Genomic DNA, 20,192 nt, shown 5'->3' with positions numbered 1-20,192 from the left:
GCCCCCCCGCAAGTCTTCGATCGGAGTCGTGCATTCTACCACAAAGTCAGCAAGTACTTGCAACTTAATTGCGGGGCGAGGTCGCACTTGTATGTCAAATTCGCCAAGTTCGACCACCCAATTGATTAATCGTCCCAAAGTGTCAGGTTTTTGAAGGATTTTGCGCAATGGTTGGTTGGTAAGAACAACGACGGTGTGGGCTTGAAAGTATGGACGTAATTTTCTGGCGGCAACGACTACCGCAAATGCAAACATTTCGATGTTCTGATACCTGGTTTCAGCATCGTGTAGTACTCGGCTGACATAATATATAGGGTGCTCTGTTCTTTGCTCTTGTCTGACAAGTACGGCGCTAACAGCTAGAGAGCCTACCGCTAGATAGAGGCATAACTCTTCATTAGGTAGTGGTTTCATCAACACCGGAGGAGACTGGAGGTAATGTTTGAGTTTGTTGAATGCTTCCTAGCATTAATTCGTCCATTGAAAATCTTTCATTTTTGTCAGTATCTAGAAGAATGGAAGGCACCTCTCGGCGGATTTGGACATGAATCGGCTCAAAGCCGCTATCCTTCTCGCGAGTTGCTGTACTTCATTCACGGTTTTTGGTGATGTCATATCGAGGATGACTTGGATTTTCTCAGGATTAGCCTCTATACCTCGTTGAGTGACCATGAATCCAAGGAACTTTCTGGAAGTTACCCCAAAGGCGCACTTAGAGGGGTTGAGCTTCATCTGATATTTTTGTAATACCGCGAAAGCTTCCTGAAGGTCGATAATATGGTCGTAGTTTTTAAGCTTTTAACAAGTATATCGTCAACATATACTTCCATGTTTCGACCGATTTGTGGGGTGAAAATTTTATTCACCAACCGCTGATACGTGGCTCCCGTGTTCTTAAGGCCGAAAGGTATGACCTTATAACAAAATAGTCCTTGTTCTGTGACAAAGGATGTTTTGGGGATATCAGGGGAGTACATACGTATCTGGTTATATCCAGAGAAAGCACCCATAAAGCTGAGCATCTCGTGGCCAGATGTAGCGTCTATCAGCATATCGATCCGAGGGAGGGGTAATGGTCTTTTGGACAAGCTTTGTTTAGGTCGGTAAAATCCACGCATATCTGCCACTTCCCTCTCGCCTTTTTTACCATTACTACATTGGCGAGCCACTCTGGATAATGTATTTCTTGGATAAACCCGGCTTGTAGGAGTTTATCGACCTCCTCTTTTATAGCTTTCTGTCGTTCAGGAGCGAAGTTCTGTTTCTTTTGTTTAACGGGTCTATGAGAGGGGTCGACGCTGAGCCGTTGGACAGCAACGTTCGTCGGGATACCTAGCATATCTAAAGCAGACCATGCAAAAACATCTGCGTTAGCTTTCAAAAAATTGACCAGGTTGGTTCTGGTCTTACCTGTGAGAAGTGATCCAATTTGGATTGTCCGATCATCATCCTCTCCAAAAAGTGGTACTTGAGTCAGTTCTTCTACCGGTTCTCTGCTCATCTTGTAATTATCCGAATGTGGGTCTGTACCGGCTATTTGGAGAGATTCCTTTGCTTTTTTCACCACTCTGGTGTAATTAGCATAACAGTTTCTAGCTCTTTCCTGATCTCCTCTTACCTCTCCAACTATTTTTGTCGGGAATTTGATTTTGAGATGAGGTTTTGAGACGACTGCTTCAAGCTTGTTCAGAGCTGGACGTCCTATGATGGCATTATAGGTGGAGGGAACCTTAACAACCAGGAAAGTTTTCATGATGGTTGGTTGAGCTTTAATATCATATCTTATGAAAATTAGATACTAGACATTTTATACTCAAGGTTGATTACATATCTACTATTTAGTTAGTATGTGTTGATACAGGTGCTTATCCTTATGTATTTATACATTTAAATGCTTAAACGATCATATCATTTAAAACTATAGCATAGATAGAAATCTGCTCATATTGCTTGATCTTTATGTATCTATAATGTGTTATTTATACCAGTTGTGACATGATACACTAGGTTTTACTAATCTCGTTATCTCATGTCATTGTGCCTAGTTGATTACACTCTCTTATAATGGTATGAACTTGTATTTTGGTCTAAGTGCTTGGTATTCCATTTGAAACGTATTCATGCACTTAGTACCCTCATTGACCCATAGGTTTAATTTGGTTCAAGTCAAAAGTCACCTTCACAATCCTTAAAGAACAAAATGATTATGAAGTTAAAATAAGAAAATCTAAATAAACAAAGAAGGGTCAAAACACAAAGCTTAATGAATTTAAAAATCTATTAAATATAGCATGAGATTAACATGGCAGAGTATGAGGCATGCATCGCAGGATTAGAGGCATATTTAGCTCTATGGGTTCAAGACTTAGATGTGTTTGGGGATTCAATCTTGATCCTCTGTCAAATCAATGGTCATTGGAGGGCAAGAGAAACTAGATTGATCCCAGATAACACCTATCTCGAATCTCTGGTCAAGAAGTTTAGGAATATCACTTTTACTCATCTGTCGAGGACTAGGAACCATTTTGTTGATGCTTTAGCTACTCTAGCCTCGATGTTAGACATTTTCGCTACTATGGAAGTTCAACCTTTAGCTGTGAGGTTACAATGGGCTCCGGCTCATGCGAATGCCATTGAGATATCAGCTAGGTGTCTAGATGGAAAACCATGGTACACGGATATCAAGAACCTCATTTTTGATAAGGAGCATCTGCTTGAGGCTTTAGGAAAAGAGCAGAAAACCCTTCAGAGATTAGCCTCCAATTTCGTCATTTGGGGCAAGACTTGTACAAACGATCTTTTGATGGAATACAACTCTTGTGTGTCGATGAATAGCAAGCAGCAGAGATTATTGAGCAAACTCATCAAGGAGTTTGCGGACCTCACATGAATGGTAAGATGCTATCTAGAAAGATTCTGAGGCTCGAATTTTATTTGCCAACAATGGAAGCCGATTGCTTTGCTTTTGTGAAGAAATGCCATAAATGCCAAGTCTATACAAATCTCATCCATGTGCCTCCTTCAGAGTTGCATTCTTTGACTTTGCCATTGCCCTTCTCAGTATGGGGGATTAGTATTATTACAAAGATCTATCCAAGGTCATCAAGTGGACATGAGTACATCTTAGTAGCTATTGATTACTTCACAAAGTGAATCGAAGCTACTTCATTTGCTTCCTTAACTTCTGCATCAGTTGTAAAGTTCATCCATTCAAATATCATTTGTAGATATGGAGTACCACACGAGTTAATTTCTAATAATGGGGCACACTTCAAGAAGGAGGTGGTACACCTGTGTGAAGAGTACAAAATCAAGCATCACAAGTCATCGCCATACAGACCTCAGACAAATGGAGCTGTCGAGGCTGCAAATAAGAATATCAAGGTTATCATCAGCTAGATGACCGAGACTTATAAAGATTGGTCGAACAAACTTTCATAAGCCTTGTGGGCTTATAGGACATCGATCAGATCCTCTACAGGTGTAACTCTGTATTCTTTAGTATACGGAATGGAAGTAGTCCTCCCTTTTGAGCTGAGAATCCCATCTTTGAGGGTAATGATGGAGGCAAACTTGCCAGAGTCTGAATGGGCAAAAGCCAGAGATCAGGAGTTACAATTGGTAGATGAGAAGAGTGTAAGCCCAACGGTCCCCACCTTGGCAATCTTCTATGTTTTGAAGATTCCAAACACAAGTTGATTTGTGTTGTATTTCTAATGTGTTTGATGTTTAAGTGCATGTATTAGAAATCAAGGAATCAAACACCAAACTCAAGGAAAATGGCATGGATCAAGTGAAGAAGATCATTTGAACCCTAAGGAAGATGAAGGCTTGGAGCATTTCATGAAGACCTTGTGAAGCCAAAAGAATAGAAGAGATGATCCATGGTGACAATGAAGACTTGAAGAGATGAAGACATCAATGAAATCAAGTGTTTGTCAAGTCTTAGAATGTAAAACTCCAATCCTTAGCTTAGGGCCTATGAGAGGACTAAGGAGCACTTAACAAGATTTAAACATACTCTATTAGGGTCCTAAAATATGATAAATATCTTGGGATAAGCCTTAGAGAACACACCCAAAAGATAGACATCATTGGCACTTGATTAGTAGTTCATTTAGTGACCACAGACCTTAATTTGATAATAATTGGTCCTAAACATTTTCTAATATTTTTGAAAATATTTTTAATAGAAATATCTCATCATTCCCATTTACATTGAGTATAAGAACGTCAAAATCCGATAAGAATTTTACAAAACGGGCTGAAAAACTGTATTTTGCTGAAATTCCAACAGGCCTATGGCGGGCTACCGACCCTCCGCGGTCTACCCTCGCTTGTGCGATGGAAATAGCGTTGGGGCACAACAGCTAGTTCTAAAAGTTGGGCAGAATTACAATTTTGCCCCTGTAACGGCTAGTTTTGACCCTAAGCTATATATATGACTTTCCTAACCCTCCAAACTAGATTTTCACACACCAAAACTTCATTGGAAGGTATCTAAGTGTGAGGAAACCTCCTTGAGCCTCTTGTGAGCTATTTCTTAAGGATTGAGCATAGGACTTAATTGTATATCTCTGAGAGTTGTTTTGTGAGTACTTGAGAGATTGATCTTGCCTTTAAAGAGGCATTTGTATTTTTATTTTCTTTTGATTATACTTGTAAATGGCGAGTGTGTGTGGAGTCCCAGAGCCATCTCCACAGAGGCGAGTGTAGGAGACGCAGAGCAAGTGTTGGAGACGTGGACCTTTCTCCAGATTGTAATTGGGTTGATTCCTTATGTTAAGGGAATCAGATTAGTGAAGCCATCAAGATTCTTAGTGGAGTGGAATTAGGCCTTGGTGTGGATCCTTGGACGGAACCACTTAAAAATCCGGTGCACTGTTTCTATGTCTTCTCTATCCTTTGTGCATTGTATTTTTATCTTCCATGTGCTTGAATGTTTATATTTGCCATTGTCTTTTAGCTTCCGCATTCATTTTTCGCAAAAGTTCTTGAAACCCAAGTCATCCCCCTTTTGGGTTGCCATGCCCCCTAGGTTTTCAATTGGTATTAGAGCACAAGGCTCTTATTTAGGGATTTTTTAATTTACAAAAATTTAAAAGAGAAAATTTTGTTTTTTGGCATCCCATGGATTTTAATGTTTCATCTTCGTCTCCACCATCCTTTGATGGGATCAAGTATGGTGAATGGAAATCCCATATGAGACTCTTTTTAGGATCTTTGGATAAGTAGATGTGGAGTGCTATTCAAAATGGCTTTCCATATCTTATAAGGGGAAATATGATCTCAAATTGCGTGAGTTAAATGTTAGAGCTTTGATTGCAATTTGTTGTGCTTTGCCTCCACATGTGTTTGAGAAAGTTTCCAAGTGCAAAAGTACAAATGAGATTTGTCTTAAAGTTGATAGTATTTTTGAAAATCAAGTTTTTAACTTTGCATTATTAAAGAGTAAGATTTATCTAATTCACATGTTGATGATGAGTTTTCTTATAATGAACTAAAAGTACTTGTACAAAGCCTTCTGAGAAAAAATAAGAAACACAAAAGCTCAATTTCAAAAATGAAAAGTCAAGTTGAATCTTTGAAAAATGAAATTGAGAGTATCTTGTCCTCAAATGATTCTTTGAATCAAATAAACAATGGTTTGATTAGTATAAACAAAGGCTTGATTCAAATATGTAAATCATTTGAAAAAGAAAATGAAAAATTTGTTTTTGAAAACCAAAATTTACAAGAAGGGAATAAAAGTTTTGAAAATCCTAAATCTTCTTGTAACATAGCATGTCCCTCTACTTGTTGTACAAAATTTCATTTTTGTGGTAGATTAGGACATTTTAAAAATGATTGTATGTTTAGGATTTTACCTAAAAATAAAATCGTATGGGTTGAAAAGAGCATTTTAGGTAAAACTAAATCATTTCTATGCTTTGCATTAGATTAGGGGCTTGTGTTAAATTGAAAAATTATTTTATTTTGTTTCCCAAGGTTCTTGATTGATTTAATTTGTCGTTACCTTTGCAATTTGCTTTGCTGATCCCCAATACATTCTTTTTTATTTTCAAATAGGGAGAGATATGATTTAGGGGGAGCTTATAAGTGCTTTACTTACAAAACCCCATTTTTGTTTATTACCCTCCTTGTTTTACATTTTGGTTTAAAAAGGAAGGATTCTTGAACTGTTTTATGCCTTGACTAAGGGGAAGTTATACATTGCATATTATTTATTCCCTTATGTTTAACTATCACCCCTTCTTTTTGTGATGACAAAGGGGGACAAGTTTTGGGTTAATTATGCTTAAATGTGGCAATCACCTTGTGTGTTGTTATCATAAAAAAGGGGGAGATTGTAAGCCCAACGGTCCCCACCTTGGCAATCTTCTATGTTGAAATCCAAATATGCAAACCAAGACGAGGGTGAATTGGGTCTAATTAAAAAATCTCTATAATTTGCAATGTGAGTTAAACCCTAAAAATTGAAAGTGCAACTAGCCCTTGTTGATTGATAAATAAACAAGTAGAAAATGTAACGACAAATATTACAGAAAGGAGAGAAGAGAGAGAGAGAGAGAGAGAGAGAGAGAGAGAGATAATGAACACGAGATTTAACATGGTTCGGAGCAAGTCCTACGTCCACACTCCACGTTCGCACGCGAGTTTCACTATCTCGATCCTCCTTCAAATGGCCGGATCAATGAGCTAATTACAATCACCTAGCTTCTCCTTTCTATGGCCGAAGCGTAAAACCCTTACAATCAAACTTCTCCTTTCTCAAGGGCTGAAGCGTAAAACCCCTTACACTCAAGCTTCAAGGGCCGAAGCGTAAAACCCTCTCTACAAGCAAGCTTCTTCTTCTATAGGGTTGAAGCGTAAAACCCTCTTTACAATGAATGGACGGAAGAAAGGAATAAGAGCTCTGAAGCCTCGTAAAGGCAAATACAACTCTCAAGCCACAAAGTCTCCAAATGATTGAAACTAAATGCTTATGGAGATCCCCTTGACAAGTAATGGATGCAAGTTTAAATGCACAAAAGGTTGAGGAAGAATCCTTTTGAATTTGAAAGTTAAAGGCTCTAAGATTTGATAAATGATGTTTCAAAAGGTTGGTTTGAAGGTTTTTTAATGGTGTATATATAGCCCTAAAAGATTTAAGACCGTTTGGGGGCAATACTATAATTTATGGGTTAGGTAAACCTATCCTGCGCCGGCTCCAACGAATCTTTTGCTAGACAGGGGTGGTCGACCGAGCTATGAAGGTCGCCCGCCCTTATCGGGCGCTCTTTTTAATTTTTGAATTTCGAACAGCCGCGGTAGACCATGGTGGCCACGGTTGCTCGCCGAGGGCTACCTGTTCGATAAAAACTTAAGCTAAAAAACATGGCACGGTCAACCGAATTTACGCGGTCGCCTGCCAAGGGTTATCTGTTTGAAAATTAATTTTCACCAAAAACATTCCGCGGTCGACCGGGTCATCTCGGTCGTCCACCAAGACCTTACTTGACGGTTTCTTGAATTTTAGAAAACCTATCCGCAGTCGACTGGCTTGCCTCGGTCGAATGGCCCGCTTTTGTTTGGAGGTTGAAGGAAATCCAGCCAACCTTCTGCGATCACCCGGGATGGCCCGGTCGACCGGCCTTGTAGTGAAAACTTGATTTTAAAACTTCGATTAAAGGAACTTGGGGCCAATGTCTTTGGGATTTAAACATGTGTTTCCAAATATCATTTAAGAGTGGTAAAAATGATTTTTAAAGTGATTTGAAAACACTGAATCATGCAAACACAACATGTCTAGAGGACTCCAAAGCATTCTAAACTGTATAAACCTTTGAGTCTTCTTAATCTTCACTCTTCTTGATTGCTTGCATGAGCTTTTATTTGTCTCGAGATAGTCTTCAAACTTGATCTTATGCCTGTGGTTCCCTTGATTCTTCGATAGACTATACGGCTCCAAGGATGACCACCAAGACTTGACTTTCTCCAAGACTAGCCCTTGATCTTCTTGCTTCAATTGTTGATATGAATGAAACCTGTCTAAATCACAATACTAGCAAAAGCATTAGCATCATATAATCAATTTGAGTTTGTAGATCACCAAAACATAGATAGGGTTGAACCCTTGGGCTTACAATCTCCCCTTTTTTGATGCTAACAAATCAAATTGATTTTAAGGTGGAAGCTCCCCCTTAGGGATTGAAAAATGTAAATCTTCCTCCCCCTCAATCTATGCTCATTATAAACATTTCAAATGATGATGTTTAGCATGTTTAGCAAGTTTTTAACATGGAAGCACAATAAGCATAGAATATGCATGCTATGTGATCATAAAGGGACATATGAGCATGATATTATAAATATGAACAAAGTTAGTCCAAATATCATGAGCACTATGTTAAAGATAATCAATTTACCCTTACTTCTCCCCCTTTTGTCACATCAAAAAGGTGGAGAAAGAATATAACCATTTAAGTAGTTTTCTCTCCATTTGTTTTTTGTTTGCTTGATAAAGTGATTGACTTATTGAGCACAACTAGAGGGATAATCAGCAATGTGAATACATTATGATGGTCCATATGAGCATGAGAAATGAGACTCTAAAGCTCTCCCCCTAAGGATTTGTCATTGGCCTAGGATAAAATGAAATCCCAATGGGCAACACACAAGAGGGGGTGAATTGGGTGTTTTAAAATTATTTTACTTACAAAGCTAGGGCTTATGAAATTAACCCAGTTAGTTCTAACCCTCGTTGAAGATTATATTCAAATAGAAAATGGAAGGAGATTACCAATCACACCAAAAGAGAGAGCAGAGAAAGCAAGGAGACTACACGACGATTTTATAGTGGTTCGGTCACAACTTGACCTACTCCACTACCCAAGTACTTGGTCTTTCCTTAGGATTTTCTCCACTACGGTGAAACTCCTCAATGCCGCCTCACAAAGCGATTACAAACGATCACCTCCTCTACAAGGGGACACACCCCCATGTTTACAATCAGCCTCTGAGGACATTCTTTTTCATTGCACCACCGCCTTGAAGAAAGAAACTCCTCTTGCAACTCCAAATACAATAAAGAAAAGAAAATATGGAATGAAAAGCTCTCAAGCCTCTTTAAGGCATATACAACTCTCAAACTTACTATATTCTCCCAATAATTGAAACTAAATGCTTGGGGAAATCCTCTTAAAAAGAAATGAATGCAAGTTTAAATGCACAAGAGATTTGAAGAAGGATCATTTTTATTTCAAAGATTGAAGCTCTAGGGTTTCAAAGATAAATGCTCAAAAGGTGTAAAATGAAGTTTTTGATAGTGTTTAAATAACCCAAGTTCATTTGGGACCCTTCAAGGGCAAATCCATAATAAGACTGGGTAGGTGCACCTACCCACTGCAGGCTCCAACAGCTCTTTCGCCGAACCGGCGTGGTCGACCAGGCCACGGTGGTCGCCCGCCCTTATCGGGCGCCCTTTTTTTTATTTTCAAAATTCAAACTGCCGCGGTCGCCTGTCAAGGGCAATCTGTTTGAACAATTTTGGCTAAAAAAATAAGGCAAGGTCGACTGGCTCATCGCGGTGGCCCGCCAAGGGCAATCTATTTAAAAAAATTATTTTGCATTTGAAACATTCCGTGGTCGATCGGGGGGTTGCGGTCATCCATCGAGACCAACCTGGATGTTTTCTATATTTTCAGAGAACAGATCAGAGGTTGACCGGATTGGCCCGGTCAACCGGCCCGCTAAAATTCGTGATGTCCTAGATTTCCAGGTACCATCACGCGGTCGCCCGGCATAGCCTGGTCGACTAGCCCTGCTTTAAAAAACTATTTTAAAATATTTTGTGCAAGGAACTTTGGGCTTTAAACATGTGTTTTCAAATACATTAATGCACTTAGAAAAATGGTTTTAAAGATGATTTGAAAACATCTAAACATGCAAACACTAAATGCCAAGAGGACTCCTATGCATTCTAAAAGTATGAACCTTGAGTCTTCTTGATCTTCAATCTTCTTTGGTGCTTGCATGAGCTTCTCCTTGTCTTGAGATAGTCTTTAAATACGTTCGTGCGCTTGTGGTTCCCTTGATTCTTCGATACACCATACGGCTTGAAGGATGACCACAAAGACTTGACTTTCTCCAAGACTAGCCCTTGTTCTTCTAGCTTCAAGTGTTGACATGAATGAAACATGTCTAAATCACAACACTAGAGAAGCCATTAGCAAACTACCATCAATTTGGGTTTGTTGATCATCAAAATAAGAGAGGGATGTACCCTTAGGCTTACATGCTCCCCCTTTTTAATGATGATGAACCTAAATTGATTATGGGGTTGGAGGCTCCCTTTAATAAAATATTTATGCAAATTTTGCCTCCCCCTCAATATATGCTTATCATAAATATGATTATTAAGATATTTATGCAATCATTTAGAACAAATGACAATGAGTACAAGATAAGCATAGGTAGAGCTAACATTTGTGCGCTCGAGATCCTATGATGTCACCACCTCGTACTTTACTATGCAGAAAGCTGTAAATTGCAGAAAGTAAAGAGCAAGTCAGAGGGATTTATGCCACATGGTATCGGCCGTATCGGAATGACTCTTGTGACATCTCAACCTCGTACCTTACTTGTGCAGAAAGCTGTAAAGTGCTGGAATTAGTGAAAGGCAGGTAGACGGGCTTGACATCAAGGTGATGAAACCCACCCTACTCATTTTCTAAATACTCAACAGAAAAGTAAATGGATTACATTCTTTTTAGGTTTGTATCGTAAGTTGCTCTCGGCAGAGCCTGATTTCGCTACTTACTTTACGATAGAAAAGTAAATAGATTACATTTTTTAGGTTTTTTGTATCGTAAGTTGCTTTCGGCAGAGCCTGATTTTGCAACTTACTTTACGACAGAAAAGTAAATGGATTACATTTTTTAGGTTTTTTGTATCGTAAGTTGCTTTCGGCAGAGCCTGATTTCGTAACTTACTTTACAACAGAAAATTAAATGGATTACATTTTTTACATGTTTGGTATTGTAAGTTGCTTTCGACAGAGCCTGATTTCGCAACTTACTTTACGATAGAAAAGTAAATGGATTACATTCTTACCACTTGAGAGTTGCGTGGTGTAACCGCACTTGTTTGAAGAAGGAAGGTTCAGAGATTGCCGAAACTTCGGCAGAACCACGACGCTATATTGAAAATAGGGCGCTGGGTTCTCTGAAATTCGGCAGCCCTACCGTGCTTATATTGAGAAGGGGTCCTTCAAGGTTGCGGAGAAATCGACGGCGCAACGACACTGTATAGCCGATTTGCCTCCGAATTTGCCGAGATTTCAGCAGAACAACGGCGCTACTATGGAAAAGTAGCTCGTAGTTCTGCAAAATTTGGAAGAACAATGGTGTAAATAAGAAAAAAAGACGCTCTAAACCTTCGAAAATTCGACAGGGTGCCGACGTTCGGAAGGAGCTACCTAGTGTTTCTCTACTTTCTCTCTTTTAAAGCAAGCTAACTAGGGTTTTTGTCTAATTTTCTGGAGGGGTTTGGGGCTTGAAAAAGGGAGAAATACACCGAAAGAAGGTGTATACACCTGAGGGGAGAGAGAGAGAGAAAAGGGAAAAGTTTTTTTTTTTAAAACCTTTATGCCCCCTCCTCTATTTATAGGGGAGGGGTAAAAAATATCTGGTTCAAACCAGAATTCGTCTGGGACGAATTTGGTGATGACATCACCCATAAATATCTGGGTGATGTCGTCCTCGGTCGCCGCTACAGTTCGTCTCTTCTCCGTTTTGTTTTGTAGTGTTTTTCGTCTCTTATCGATATGTTCGATCGTCCATATCTCTTCCGATTGGACTCCGATTCGTACGTGGTTAGGTTCGTTGGATTCCTTATGTTCAGGGCTTTCCAATGACAAAGAAATCGGGTGCTTTTAGGAGACTAAGTGTCCTTTGGATGCCAAAAGAAGGTTTAAGACCCAAATTTAACCTGTCGATTGGGAATGCCGTGTGCACACGGGCTTACCAGTTTATGTCGTAAATGACAGGCGCTGTGTAGACAGGCTTCTGGTTCGACGAAAAAGCCGTTTGCCGTGTTAAAACGGGCTTTCGGGTGGCGATAGTTTCGTTTCTTATCAAGGCATTCGGTTGTCCATATCTCTTTCGATTGTACTCCGATTTGCACGCAGTCAGGTCCGTTAGATTCCTTGTGTTTAGGGCTTTCCAATAAATAAGAAATCGAGTGCTTTTGAGAGAGAGGGTGTCCCTTGGGTGCTAAAAAGAGAGTTTTGGACCCTAGGTTAACCTACCGAATGGGGGTGCCGTGTGCAGACGAACTTACTGGTTTATGCCGTAAAAGACAGGTGCTGTGTAGACAGGCTTTTGGTTTACAAAAAATGGCGGGTGCTGTGTTAAAACAGGTTTTCGGTGGTTGAAAACATCGTTAGGTACCCTTCAGAGAGATTGAGAGAAATACGACTGGTGCTCCAGAACTCGTCATAAGGTTCTTCCTTGCGTCACCTATCACTAATACATCCTTGACAAAATTCGGTGTCTACAGATGCCCCTCTTTGGTAGAGGGTGCAAGGCACCTGAATGCCAAAGTAAGGAGACAGCAAAATTTTATCAATGGAGACTAATGATAAGCTTGCAAGATTCATATCAGATCCTCAGGTGTACAACCTTCACCAAGGAGTCTTGTTGTCAGGTCATCGACTGGAAACTTCTCGTCGACAGTTTTTGGGGTTTTGAAGATACGACCGTCAAAACGAGTCATGGGGTGGACATCATTGCTAACAGCAGGGAGGGACATCGGGAATCAGGTTAAGGATACCTGATTCGGGGAAGGACCTCCGAGTCAGGTTAAGGACACCTGATTTGGGGAGGGACCTCAGGGATGTCATTTTGACATCCAGTGCGGACACTGATAACAAAAATGCCAAAGCGACGTCTGTTGATTGATACGACGGATCGTACATAAGATTTCGATATGATAATGTGTTTTAAATAGCGTCTGATTTTGATGAGCTACCGTGTATAAACAGACTTACTCGGGCTTTGATGTGATTTGCAGGATTATTGCAGGAGCGAAACAATTTTGGTTTGGAAAGTGCTTTGTGTAAAACAACAAAAGCGTCCTAGAGAGCTACCGCGTTATAACGGGTTTGCTCAAAATTGGCTACTGTGTGATAACGGGTTCAAATTGGGAGGTTAATGTGTCATAATGGGTTTACTCAGATTGAATACCGCGTGGAAACGAGTTTACGCTGGGTGGTTTGAAAAGGGTTACAGTGTGCAGATGGTCTTACCCTAGAGCGTTAATGCGCCGTAACGATTTAACTCAGATTGGATACTGATGGCGTCCGGATCCGGGTCTGCGATCGCGCGGTTGGTAGAGGGCCTCCGCAGGGTCTGCAATCACAAACAAAAGGGGGTCAGGGGGTCCGGGGTGGGTCCCGGACGACCACTTCGACACCCAAGTCAGATCCTTCGACTAGTCAATATAAAGAACAGCTAGAAAGGGAGGGGGTTTTGATCAGGGTTACCAGGGCCGGTGCGCGGGGACATTTCTGGGTGCATAAATGAGTGAGTCGGAGGGGACTAGCAGGGAGGGCAGGATGGGATTCCTGGCCTCCTCTGTTGTTGCCTCGCCTCTTTTTCCAGTATTGCGGGGTGGAGGATGAGTGAATTCCCTGCTTTCGGGGGCCAAAAGAAAAAGGGGTCCTTTGCTTCTTCCTTTCCCTCCCCATTTAAAGGGAGGTGTGCGGCCCTTTTCATCATTATGGAGGGAAAAACTTCCTCAAATGGCACCATGGACACAGAAGTGCCAAGTTGCATTCGAAGAGTTAAAACAGCATTTGTCCTCTCCACCGCTGTTGACAAAGCCAGAGCCGGGGGAGGAGCTGCTTTTGTACTTATCCGTAACCCCCCAGGCACTGGCAGCTGTGCTAATCCGAGAAAAGCACAACCAGCAAAAACGGATCTACTATGTCAGCAAGGTCCTACACGACGCTGAGATCAGGTACCAGCGGGTTGAGAAATTTGCATACGCCCTGGTCATGGCGGCCAGAAAATTGAGGCCGTATTTTCAAGCCCACGCAATAAAGGTCCTGACCGATCAGCCGTTTAGACAGATTCTCGACAAACCAGACACCTCAGGGCGACTTGTGAAATGGGCCGTGAAGCTGAGCGAATTTGACATACAGTACCTGCCCAGGCCGGCGATAAAAACTCAAGTGCTGGCAGACTTCGTGGCCGAGTGCACCATTCACCAGCAAAGCATTGAATCCGAGGCTGCCCAGAACCCAACTGTAGAGAAGGTAACTACAGCTGGGGAACGAATAGAAGCAGAGACTGAACTAGTGAGAACAGAAACCATCCCCATACCGGCAGAACAGAATCCGTCGTCCAACCAACCGCTCTGGGAAGTGTATGTGGACGGATCTTCAAACAAGGCTGGTTGTGGAGCGGGTTTGATTCTCACTGAGCCCGACAACTTTGTTCTGGATTACACGCTAAGATTCGGATTCCGCGCATCCAATAATGAGGCAAAATATGAGGCTCTCATCGCCAGAATGAACCTAGCAGCCCAGACCAGCGCCCGAAGGCTGAAGGCGTATTGCGACTCCCAGCTGGTCGCAAACCAAATCCAAGGAATCTATGAGCCCGCGACGAGCGCATGATCAAGTATCTCTCTAAGGTTTGCCAGCTGTCCAGTAAGTTCAAAAGCTTCGAGGTCATCAGAATCCCTAAAACTGAAAATGCAAAAGCGGATGTGCTGTCTAAGCTGGCAGCATCCGGTTACACCACTCTTGGGAGTATATGTATGGAATTTCTGAAGAAATCCATTATCGAAAGTGAGGTTGTGGAAGTGATGCAGGTCAAACACGAGCCGTGCTGGATGGACGAAATCATTGATTACCTGTGTAGCGGGAAGCTTCCCGAAGCAAAGAAGGAAGCCCGGAAAGTGATACAGAGAGCAGCCAGGTTTTCCCTAGATGGTGAGAGCCTGTACAAAAGGTCGTACACCCTTCCGTACCTCAAATGCCTCCAGCCAAGCAACGCCGCATACACCCTGCAAGAGACCTACGAAGGGATTTGCGGAGAACACCTGGGAGGCAAGGCCTTGGCTATCAAAGTGCTGCTGAGAGGCCTGTACTGGCCAACCTTGAGGCAAGACGCTCTAGACCTGGTCAAAAGGTACGAGAGATGCCAAAAGTTCTCTCCCACTATTCATCAACCGGCTGTATCCATGGCCCCGACACTATTCATCAACCGGCTGTATCCATGGCCCCGATCATCAGTCCACTTCCTTTCGCAGTATGGGGAATGGACATCTTGGGCCCTTTTCCCCCAGCCTCCGGAAGACGTGAGTTCGTCGTGGTGGCCATTGACTATTTTACCAAGTGGGTGGAGGCCGAACCCCTAGCCCAGATCACTGAGCAGAATGTGCAGACCTTCTTCTGGAAGTCGGTAGTTTGCAGATTCGGGATACCCGCGTCTTGATAACGAACAACGGCAGACAGTTCGACTGCCGGAACTTTCGTAGATTCTGCTCTGACCTAAAGATCGAACAAAGGTTTACTTCTGTGGCGCACCCTCAGACGAATGGGCAAACTGAAGTAACGAACAGAATCTTACTCCAGGGGATCAAAAAGAGGCTGGACGAGAAGGCAGGCCGATGGGCAAACGAACTTTATCATGTCCTATGGGCGTATCGTACAACCCCGCGCACCGCGACGGGGGAATCGCCATTCAACTTGTCCTTCGAAACTGAAGCCGTAATACCCGTCGATGTTGGCGTCCCGTCTCCCAGAATCATCAACTTCAATGAGCAAATCAATGGAGTGGGCTCCGCGCAAACCTCGACTTGCTAGAGGAAGCCTGGGAAGAATCCCGAATCAGGGTCGCGGCTTACAAACAGAAAGCGTCCAACTATCACGACCTGAAGATACGCCCAATTGAATTCCGAGCAGGAGACCTAGTCCTGAGAAAGGCTGCTATCTCCCAACCGAAGAAGGTAGGCAAACTCTCCTTGACCTGGGAGGGGCCCTACCGAGTGAAAGAGATAATTCGCTAGGGGAGTTACAAGCTGTAGATATTGGGGAGCACCTACTACCCCACGCCTGGAATTCAAAGAACCTCTGAAAATACTATCAATAGATGGCCACTTGGCGTGAAAGCCAATGCCGTTGTAAGTACGCTTGAATCTGAATGATAAAGAGGATACTGTCTCCACAAAGACCAGGAGCGAACTCCTGGTCAAGAACGGGCCCAGGCAGAAAAGCCAAACCGTCTCAGAAATCCAGTTCACTAAAACTTGGGTAATCGCTGCTTGGTTCGCCCCTGCTCGTCTCCACAAAGATCGGGAGCGCACTCCTGGTCAGGAACGGGCCCGGGCAGAAAAACCAAACCGTCTCATAAACCCAGTTCACTAAAACTTGGGTACTCGCTGCTTGGTTCGCCCCTGCTCGTCTCCACAAAGATCGGGAGCTCACTCCTGGTCAGGAACGGGCCCTGACAGAAAAACCAAACCGTCTCAGAGACCCAGTTCACTAAAACTTGGGTACTCGCTGCTTGGTTCGCCCCGGCTCGTCTCCACAAAGACCGGGAGCGCACTCTTGGTCAGGAACGGGCCCGGGCAGAAAAACCAAACCGTCTCAGAAACCCAGTTCACTAAAACTTTGGTTCTCGCTGCTTGGTTCGCCCCGGCTCGTCTCCACAAAGACCGGGAGCGCACTCCTTGTCAGGAACGGGCCCGGGCTGAAAAACCAAACCGTCTCAGAAACCCAATTCACTAAAACTTAGGTACTAGTTGCTTGGTTCGCCCCGGCTCGTCTCCACAAAGACCGGGAGCGCACTCCTGGTTAGGAACGGGCCCGAACAAAGGCACACAGCTTTGAGTTAATCGATACTATTCAAAGGCACACAAGCGGAAACAGTAGACAGTAAAATGTAACTTCTATTCATAAAAAGTTGGGCCTCTAAGGGCCATTACAAAAAGTTGGGCCTCTAGGGACATTACAAAAAGTGGGGCCTCCAAGGGCAATTATAAAGAATTTTGAAACGGTGCCCAAAAGGAAAAGTGGTAAGCTGAAGACACCCCCTGACCCCCATCTCCCGGGGCGTCAGCTGCTGCAGAGGCGTCCTGCTCGTCATCATCCCTAGCCACCAGCGGATCAGGCAGGACGATGCTCGTCAGAATGACGTTCTGGTTAAATCCCTTGACCTGCTCAAGGCAATCCATGAATCCCAGTTTGTAAGATTAGTGGACAAACTGATGAGTTCATCCTTCTTCTTCTATACGGCCTCTGCCACGGCCCCTATCTGCCTCTCCCAAGCTCTCTCCCTCTGTGCATTGAGAGCTTCGGTGGCCTTCTGCTTATGGGCGGCCATCTCGGCCTTGAGCCTGCTTATCTCCTGGTCCCTCTCCTTAATGGACCTATGGAACTCGGCAGGCTCCCGCATCAACTTGTCGTTCTCCTCCTCGGATTGAGTGATCGCGGTAGACAACTTCCGACTCTTCTCGCGGAAGTCATGATAATACAATCCGATCTGATAAAGCGAGGAGAAAATGGCCTCGTCGGCCGCGGCTGGAGGCTCATTTAGAACCTTGAGCTTGTGTTGGTTCAGTAGGCCTTTGGTGATGATCTCCATGGCTACCCAGCTCTCACCCAAGCTGGTGTCGCTCTTCTGAACAGCCCAGTTGGATCGGAAAACATTGTCCCCGAACCTCGCGGGGGCGGGTTGGACTCCTTTAGCTGCGCCCCTGACTTAGAGGACCCCGCTCCCCAGCCGTATGCGCCGACCAGCTTCACAGTGGGCTTGCCCTTGGGGGGCGGTGCGTCCTGAGTCTATGCAGGGCTCGACACCTCGGAAGCTTTCCTTTTTTAGCCCTGTTGGCCCTGTCCCCTTGCCTCACCTTCTCCAGCTGGGACTGCTTTTGCATTTCTAAAATTCGACAGGACAAACAAGAATCAGTTAGGAATAAAGGAAAGAAAAGAGGAGCTAAAAAGCAAAACTAGCCACATATGTGCCGAGGTCGCAGTACTAATCCCGAGCCCGACCAGAATCTTTTCCTTAGAGAACTCCTCACAATGAATCATGCCCGTTCGTTGTAGCTCGTCACAGACTCGAGCAAACGTGAGCCCGTCCTCGCCTTCCAGGCTCAGCTTGCGACTCAGCGCAAGCGTGTCCGGCGTATCCCATTTTAATGGAACCGGCCATGGCTCGGAGAACTCACTGTCCTCAACATAGAAGAACCGGTTCTTCCACTTATGAATGGAGGACGGGATGCCCGTGATCATCTTCACCTCGGGACGCTGGCTGATGTAGATCCAACCCCCGTCCTTGTGCATCTTTAGATGTGCACGCATACAGAATAGAGGTATGGACAGGTTCCTTTCGAGACGACCTTGTACTAGATATATGAACCCGACCAGCGTCCTCCATGAGTCCGGTGCGACCTGGGCCGGCGCCAGGCCGTAATATCGGAGGACCTCGGCAAAGAAGGGGTGCAAAGGGAGCCTAAGCCCGGCTCTCAAGGACTCATCATATATACAGATGTCGGCACTCTCATTGCTGGCCCTATCTCCCTCTATGGCCGCCCTCAGTCTAAATCGCTCAGGGATGCAATATCTATCCCTAACCTCCCCTAGCCTGGACTCGTCAAGGATATTCTCCTCCTATAGAGCCTGAATGTTATACTAGGGATTGGCGTCCATCCGAGCCGCAGCTATAACCTCAACAGCCCAGCCCGGAACAAAAGTGGTGGACGCCTGTGCAACATCACTAACCCCACTCACCTCTGCTCGGAAGTAACTATCCGTCGGGGCCGGGGTGGTATTCAAATCCAAAATCACCTTGTCCCCACTATCTACGACCTCTACACTAACGCTAAGACTTGCCATGTACGGGCCAGGAACCCTGGGCAGATTCGTTTGGGTCCTCTCTGATGAGCTAGACCCCGAACTACCAGAGGATGCAGACTCCCCTGAGGACGACCCAGAACTGGACTCAGAACCAGATTCACTACGGGACATGAAGGATGCAGAAAAAGAAACGAATAAAGGACGCGCTCAAGAATATTACTGGTCTGAAGAGAGAGGCTCCTAACCCGCAGAGGACCACAACCTGACGAGCCGAACAAGCAGAGCAAAATGAGCAAAACAGGCAGAAGTAAAAAGTGAAAATGAAATGTGAAAGGTGAAAACCTCCTTTTATAAGCTTGAAGCTTGAGGTGGTTCGCATTCACGATCCAGGAAGCGCCACGTGTTCCTCATTAATGAAGGGCACACACTTCGAGGCAAGGGTGCGAGTAAATGCGGGCTTGTATAGGCTACGCGCGTACGATGTGGATGCGGAAAAATCCTCAATTGGTTAAGGGTTGTCTATGAAGCGCTTGAGCACTGGACACCTTCCTTCTAAGTGACTGTGCCCGTCTTAAAATCTGCCCGGCCCAAGCAGGACAGAATATGACGCGTCCGTTAAAAGACAAAAATATGCCCGGCCCAAGCCAGACAGAAAATCACGCGTTTCACAAAACGACAAAAATCTGCCCGGTCCAAGCCGGACAGAATATGACGCGTCCGCTAAAAGACAAAACTCTGCCTGGTCCAAGCCGGACAGAATATGACGCGTCCGCTAGAAGACAAAAATATGCCCGGCCCAAGCTAGACAGAATATGACGCGTCCGCTAAAAGACAAAAATCTGCCCGACCCAAGCCGGACAGAATATGACGCGTCCGCTAAAAGACAAAAATCTACCCGTCCCAGGCTGGACAGATTTCACTCCAAGTTTCTGCCGTCCCAGGCCACCCAGATGGCTTGCCCGGACAGATCCTTTCGCTTCATTTTTCCAGCCGCTCCAGAGCACAGTCTCATACTTCCCCAAATCATCACAATGACTTGGAGAACTGGAGGGCAACTGATGAGGTATGAAAAGCAACGACCAATTAGCTATCGACAAGTGGCCCTTAAAAGGCCCAGCACAAATCCAACACCTGCCCAGGGGTAATTCAGTAATTGCCTATGAGTGGGTGAACCTAAACCCACAAAAGGGCAGACACCTGTCCTGGGGTAGGTAATCCAACCACTCCAGGTCTCCTTCTATAAAAGGCCTCTAAAGGCTCAAAGCAAAGGGGGTAATAACTTCTGAACCACCACTCTTAAAGTTTTGGCTCTGCACTTCTGCTCATACTGACTTGAGTGTCG

The 20,192-nt window shown here is 44.0% G+C and overlaps 4 protein-coding genes across 4 annotated transcripts; 3 read left to right on the top strand and 1 right to left on the bottom strand.

The window, feature by feature from the left end:
- Window positions 1-507: 507 nt before the first annotated feature.
- LOC143865807 (uncharacterized) lies at window positions 508-1,753 on the bottom strand. Its single transcript, XM_077375912.1, has 3 exons — window positions 1,148-1,753; window positions 867-983; window positions 508-762 (listed from the first exon to the last, which is right to left on the bottom strand). The coding sequence occupies exons 1-3, from the start codon at window positions 1,751-1,753 to the stop codon at window positions 508-510; spliced, it is 978 nt and encodes a 325-aa protein (XP_077232027.1).
- Window positions 1,754-2,302: 549 nt separating this feature from the next.
- On the top strand, window positions 2,303-2,890 carry LOC143865806 (uncharacterized). The gene has a single exon (XM_077375911.1). It carries the CDS (start codon window positions 2,303-2,305, stop codon window positions 2,888-2,890), a length of 588 nt encoding a protein of 195 aa, XP_077232026.1.
- A 53-nt stretch (window positions 2,891-2,943) lies between these two features.
- LOC143865805 (uncharacterized) lies at window positions 2,944-3,399 on the top strand. Its single transcript, XM_077375909.1, has 2 exons — window positions 2,944-3,149; window positions 3,228-3,399. The coding sequence occupies exons 1-2, from the start codon at window positions 2,944-2,946 to the stop codon at window positions 3,397-3,399; spliced, it is 378 nt and encodes a 125-aa protein (XP_077232024.1).
- Window positions 3,400-14,658: 11,259 nt separating this feature from the next.
- Window positions 14,659-15,856, top strand: LOC143865804 (uncharacterized). The gene is made up of 2 exons (XM_077375908.1): window positions 14,659-15,179; window positions 15,457-15,856. Exons 1-2 carry the CDS (start codon window positions 14,659-14,661, stop codon window positions 15,854-15,856), a joined length of 921 nt encoding a protein of 306 aa, XP_077232023.1.
- Window positions 15,857-20,192: the final 4,336 nt, after the last annotated feature.

Source organism: Tasmannia lanceolata, unplaced genomic scaffold (assembly GCF_043159265.1).
Source record: "Tasmannia lanceolata isolate RefF3 unplaced genomic scaffold, GAP_Taslan_0.1 ptg000112l, whole genome shotgun sequence".
In the NCBI taxonomy this organism is placed as follows: domain Eukaryota; kingdom Viridiplantae; phylum Streptophyta; class Magnoliopsida; order Canellales; family Winteraceae; genus Tasmannia; species Tasmannia lanceolata.
The sequence above is the reverse complement of the archived record's forward strand: the minus strand, read 5'-3'. Positions and strand labels throughout refer to the sequence as shown.